This window comes from Rhinopithecus bieti, unplaced genomic scaffold (assembly GCF_001698545.2).
Source record: "Rhinopithecus bieti isolate Rb0 unplaced genomic scaffold, ASM169854v2 scaffold_10589, whole genome shotgun sequence".
Classification (NCBI taxonomy): domain Eukaryota; kingdom Metazoa; phylum Chordata; class Mammalia; order Primates; family Cercopithecidae; genus Rhinopithecus; species Rhinopithecus bieti.
The window spans coordinates 79,234-85,253 of NW_016807065.1; the positions used below are offsets into that span (position 1 = coordinate 79,234).

At 54.2% G+C, this 6,020-nt stretch overlaps 1 protein-coding gene across 2 annotated transcripts; it reads left to right on the forward strand.

Annotated features, from left to right (window-relative positions):
- Positions 1-1,470: 1,470 nt before the first annotated feature.
- Positions 1,471-4,393, forward strand: S1PR2 (sphingosine-1-phosphate receptor 2). Of its 2 annotated transcripts, XR_001886991.1 has the most exons (3): positions 1,471-2,596; positions 3,015-3,220; positions 4,094-4,393. XR_001886991.1 is itself a non-coding variant. In XM_017879849.1 (2 exons), the coding sequence occupies exon 1, from the start codon at positions 1,534-1,536 to the stop codon at positions 2,593-2,595; it is 1,062 nt and encodes a 353-aa protein (XP_017735338.1). In that variant the 5' UTR covers positions 1,471-1,533; the 3' UTR covers position 2,596; positions 3,015-3,678. The 2 variants fall into 2 exon arrangements, 1 of the variants encoding a protein (XP_017735338.1); XM_017879849.1 differs by lacking the exon at positions 4,094-4,393 and having other exon boundaries at positions 3,015-3,678.
- Positions 4,394-6,020: the final 1,627 nt, after the last annotated feature.

The window sequence follows — 6,020 nt, forward strand, 5'->3', positions numbered from 1 at the left end:
CACCCCCATGAAGTGGGCTTTCTTCTCTCCATTGCACAGATAAGGAGGTTCAGGCTGAGACAGCGTCTAGGAACTTGCCCAGTGTTTCAGAGGTGGAATGGGAGCAAACTCTGGATTGCCTCCAAGGTCTGTGTCCTTGAAGATGGTGTGACCTCTGGGATGTTTGAACCTCAGGGCCGCCTTGGTGTCTCCCCAAGACCTTATCTTGGGAACACCCGTGGCCTCAAGACTTAGACCCAGCCTGAAATCCAGCGTTAGTGCGTGGTAATGAATGAGCAGGGCATGGAGCTATCAGTGGTGAGATTCTCCCTGACCCAGGTCAGCATGAGGCCGCAGGCGCCTTTGTGTTCCAGAAAAGAGACAAAACCTCCAGGGCTTGCTCTCTGGGCAGGTGGACAAGGTTTCTGGAAGTCCACATTCTATTTTTCATGCTATTTGGGGGAGCTTCTGTCCCTTTGAAAGCGTGTAGCTACTCAGGAGGCTGAAGTAGGAGGATCACTAGAGCCCAGGAGTTGAGTCGACTATGAGCTATGATCATGCCACTGCACTCCAGCCTGGGTGGCAGAGCAAGACCCTATCTCTAGAAACTAATAATGAAAATTAAAATAGGCAAGATGTCATGGTTCATGCCTGTAATCTCATTGCTTTGAGAGGCCAAGGAGAATTGCTTGAGGCCAGAAGTTCAGGACCAGCCTAGACAACACAGTGAGACCCAATCTCTACAAAAAAAAAAAAAATTAGCCAGGCAGCCAGGCCCAGTGGCTCACACTGGTAATCCCAGCACTTTGAGAGGCCGAGGCAGGCGGATCACGAGGTCAAAAATTCGAGACCATCCTGGCCAACATGGTGAAACCCCGTTTCTATTAAAATAAAATAAAAAAAATTAGCTGGGTGTGGTGTGGTAGGTGCCTGTAATCCCAGCTACTCGGGAAGCTGAGGCAGGAGAATCACTTGAACCCAGGAGGAGGAGGTTGCAGTGAGCCAAGTGCGCCACAGCACTCCAGCCTGGGCAACAGAGCGAGACTCTGTCTCAAAAAAAAAAAAAAAAAAATTAGCCAGGCATGGTGGCATGTGCTTGTAGCTGAAGCTGAGGTGGGAGGCTGAGGTGGGAGGATCACTTGAGCCCAGGAGTTCAAGGCAGCTGGGAGCTATGATTACGCCACTGCACTCCAGCCTGAATGACAGAGCAAGACCTTGTCTTTAAAATATAGATAAATAAAATAAATAAGAAAGAGTGTAGCCTAGGGCTTATAAGAGGCCGCAGAGCCAGTCTCTCTGGCCCTGCCGCTGGTTAAATTTGAGACTTTAGGAAAGTGAATTAACCTCTCTGGGTTTCCTATCTGTAAACGGGGATGATGATGATTCTGAATTCATGTGGCCCTTCCTCGAAGAGTAACAGAGCAAGAAATTGAATCTCAGCCCATCCGAGGCCAGAGCCCAGGTAGCAGCCATAGCTCTGACCTATTGTCTGTCTGTCTGTCTTCTCTGCAGTTCTGACAGCCCCATGGCCCCAGCAGGCCTCTGAGCCCCACCATGGGCAGCTTGTACTCGGAGTACCTGAACCCCAACAAGGTCCAGGAACACTATAATTATACCAAAGAGACGCTGGAAACACAGGAGACGACCTCCCGCCAGGTGGCCTCGGCCTTCATCGTCATTCTCTGTTGCGCCATCGTGGTGGAAAACCTTCTGGTACTCATTGCGGTAGCTCGAAACAGCAAGTTCCACTCGGCAATGTACCTGTTTCTGGGTAACCTGGCTGCCTCCGATCTGCTGGCAGGCGTGGCCTTCGTAGCCAATACCTTGCTCTCCGGCTCTGTCACGCTGAGGCTGACGCCCGTGCAGTGGTTTGCCCGGGAGGGCTCTGCCTTCATCACGCTCTCCGCCTCTGTCTTCAGCCTCCTGGCCATCGCCATCGAGCGCCATGTGGCCATTGCCAAGGTCAAGCTGTACGGCAGCGACAAGAGCTGCCGCATGCTCCTGCTCATCGGGGCCTCGTGGCTCATCTCTCTGGTCCTCGGTGGCCTGCCCATCCTTGGCTGGAACTGCCTGGGCCATCTTGAGGCCTGCTCCACTGTCCTGCCTCTCTACGCGAAGCATTATGTGCTGTGCGTGGTGACCATCTTCTCCATCATCCTGTTGGCCATCGTGGCCCTGTACATACGCATCTACTGCGTGGTCCGCTCAAGCCACGCTGACGTGGCTGGCCCGCAGACCCTAGCCCTGCTCAAGACGGTCACCATCGTGCTAGGTGTCTTTATCGTCTGCTGGCTGCCCGCCTTCAGCATCCTCCTTCTGGACTATGCCTGTCCCGTCCACTCCTGCCCGATCCTCTACAAAGCCCACTACTTTTTCGCCTTCGCCACCCTGAATTCGCTGCTCAACCCCGTCATCTATACGTGGCGCAGCCGGGACTTGCGTCGGGAGGTGCTTCGGCCGCTGCAGTGCTGGCGGCCAGGGGTGGGGGTCCAAGGACGGAGGCGGGACGGGACCCCGGGCCACCACCTCCTGCCACTCCGCAGCTCCAGCTCCCTGGAGAGGGGCACGCACATGCCCACGTCGCCCACATTTCTGGAGGGCAACACGGTGGTCTGAGGTGGGGGTGGACCAACAACCAGGCCAAGGCAGAGGGGTTCATGGAGAGGCCACTGGGTGACCCCAGACAGAGACGTGGGGCTGCCGAGCCAGATGCCCCCGNTCTCGCTCTGTTGCCCAGGCTAGAGTGCGGTGGTGCAGTCTCAGCTCACCACAACCTCCACCTCCGGGGTTCAAGCGATTCTCCTGCCTGAGCCTCCTGAATAGCTGGGATTACAGGTGCCTACCACCACACCCGGTTAATTTTTTTTTTTTTGTATTTTTAGTAGAGACGGGGTTTCACCATGTGGGCCAGGCTGGTCTCGAACTCCTGACCTCATGATCCACCCGCCTTGGCCTCCCGAAGTGTGGGATTACAGGTGTGAGCCACCGCACCTAGCGGTACAAAGAATTTCTACATTTTCTTCCCTGGCCTCCAGTCCTGCACCGATTTCTCCTTTTCGAATGTATTCCTCCTGCCACCTTCTCTGGGCAACTTCGTGCCACTTCGGAACCACTGTCCCAAGGAGCTAGAGGCCTCCTCTCTGACCCTCCAGAGCCCAAATCCACAGCTTCCCCAAATTTTATCAGCTGCCACTTGATGACTTCTCCTCTTCTCTCTGAGGCCCGGAAACCACGGCTGGAGGTGGGGAGGGGATGGCGACTGAGGTCCATTCCTCATTCTCAGACCTCATTGGTCAATTGCACTATTTGGGGCACAGAGGAATCACCAAAAGTGGGAAAAACCAGTGTGGGTGGCTGGGGAGGGCTTTGGGACTCCTGATGTGGGGTAGGGCGCAACTTGAGAAAAGTCTGGGGGCGATGTTTGCACAGACACCCTCCTTTCAAAACAGCCACCCCAGGCTATTTTTGGGTCCACACCTGCAGCCCCAGCTAAAGTACCAGGTCTCCTGAGCAAGGCAGAGAGAAGCCTTGAGCCTGAACCCTGCTGTGTCTTCTTTCAAATTTTTTTTTTTTTTGACATGGTTTCAAGATTTTGTTTTGTTTTGTTTTTGAGACAGAGTCTACTCTGTCACCCAGACTGGAGTGGCAGTGGTTCAATCTCCGTTTGCTGCCACCTCCACCTCCTGGGTTCAAGCACTTCTCCTGCTTTAGCCTCCTGAGTAGCTGGGACTACAGGCGCCTGCCACCACGCCTGGGTAATTTTTGTATTTTTAGTAGAGACAGGGTTTCACTATGTTGGCCAGGCTGGTTTCAAACTCCTGACCTCAAGTGATCTGCCCGCCTCGCCCTCCCAGAGTGCTGGGATTACAGGTATGAGCCACTGTGCCCGGCCTTCTTCTTTCAAGTTATATTGAATGGAGCATGGGGGTGGCAGTGGCTAGGGACATTTCTTGGGCACACTCTCCCCTAACCTGCCCCAGAAGGATTTCACAAAAACCTGTGGATAATGGAAGGGATGTTACGGTACAAACGTATATTTATGTGTGTGTGTGTGTGCGCGCGCGCGCATAGGCGTGATGTCTGTGACCCCCCTCTCCCCATTGTATTTCCCCAGAATGAATGCTGTCCTGTCTTCTCATGTCTGTGTTGAAGCTGCCAAAGTTGGGGAGCTCTGGGCCTGCCCAGACCCCTTTGGAATTGCTGGCCCATCCCCCCACTGGAGAGCTGGGGTGCAGCTCACCTTGGGGAAGGAAACCTCATGCCTCAGAGTAATTTCTTGTGAATGCGAAGCCTGGGGGAGCAGGTCTTTGGGGGGCAAGGAGCCAGTCAGGGGCTTGTTTCCTCTCATAGAGCTCCCCAGACGTGCCCCCGCAATGCCTGAAACCCAGACCTAGGCCAATAAACGGTTCAGTTTCTCTTTCTGGTGGTTGGTGTGTCTTTTCAGGGAGCACTTTCCCCCAGGAGCGCCCCATGGCTGGGCTGGATGGAACGGGAGGGGGGCTGCTGCCTGAGTTACTCATCCTTTGCCAACCTTCCCATTCTGTGCCCCTGACACCCTTAACCCGGCCTGAGCCAGGAGAAAACAGAGGTCAACTGGGATCTTTCTCAGGGGCAACTCTCCTGCCCCTCCCGGGGATTAACTAGGCCTGGGATCTCCCTGCTTTCCCTGAAAGAGACAGCCTGGTGGGTGGTGGGAGGCTCCTATATCCTTCCAATTGTATGTGCCTCCCCGGGAGCTGGAGAGATGGTTTGAGGAGGGTACAAAGAACCCAGATACCTACTCTTAGACTCGGTGTTCCCAAAAGTAATGGCTGATCTCCACCAAGCACTTTCCAGGCATAAAGACTTGACTGCTCAAGAGGTAGAAGTTACTATAAACTCTTATGGAGGTGTGAGTTCAGAGAGATCAAGCAAACTGCTCAGAGACACAGCACTAGTCGGGGTAGCGCCTGTCTGGGTTTGAACCCAAGCAGACTGACTCCAGACCACACTGGATCCACCACTGGGCTAGAGAGAGGCCACTCAGCTGAGTGCAGTGGCTCACTCCTATAATTCCAGCACTTCGGGAGGCTGAGGTGGGTGGATCACTTGAGATCAGGAGTTTGAGACCAACCTGGCCAACATGGTGAAATCCCGGATCTGCAAAAAATACAAAAATTAGCTGGGTGTGGTGGCGGGCGCCTGTAGTCCCAGCTACTCGGGAGGCTGAGGCAAGAGAATTGCTTGAACCCGGGAGGTGGAGGTTGCAGTGAGCCGAGATCACGGCACTGCACTCCAGCCTGGGCAACAGAGCGGAACAAAAAAAGAGAGAGAGAGGCCACTCAGCCCCCTCTTTGCCATGGAAGGAGGAGTCACGAAGTTCATCAAGAACCAGGAGAAGCCAAGACAGGATGCAGCCTGGAGTGGGTCCCTCGGTGGGCTCACTGGTGACATCCTCTTTTGTCTGCAGGCAGCTGGCTCAGTGACTCCTTTGAAGACAGGTCTAGAGTTTTGTTTTGTTTTGTTTTGTTTTTTTTTTTGAGGCGGAGTCTCGCTCTGTCACCCGGACTGGAGTGTAGTGGCCAGATCTCAGCTCACTGCAAGCTCTGCCTCCTGGGTTTACGCCATTCTCCTGCCTCAGCCTCCCAAGTAGCTGGGACTACAGGCGCCCGCCACCTCGCCCGGCTAGTTTTGTATTTTAGTAGAGACGGGGTTTCACCGTGTTAGCCAGGATGGTCTCGATCTCCTGACCTCGTGATCCGCCCGTCTCGGCCTCCCAAAGTGCTGGGATTACAGGCTTGAGCCACCGCGCCCGGCCTGTTTTTATTTTTGAGACAAGGTCTTGCTCTGTTGCCTAGGCTGTAGTGCAGTTGGTGTCACCATGGTTCACTTCAGCCTCCCAAGTAGCTGGCACCACAGACATGCACCATCATGCCTGGCTAATTTTTGAATTTTTATTTATTTATTTTTGTAGAGGGGGGTCTCCCTATATTGCCCAGGCTGGTCTGGAAATCCTGGGCAAGCGATCCTCCTGCCTCCACCTTGGCCTCCCAAAGTGCTGG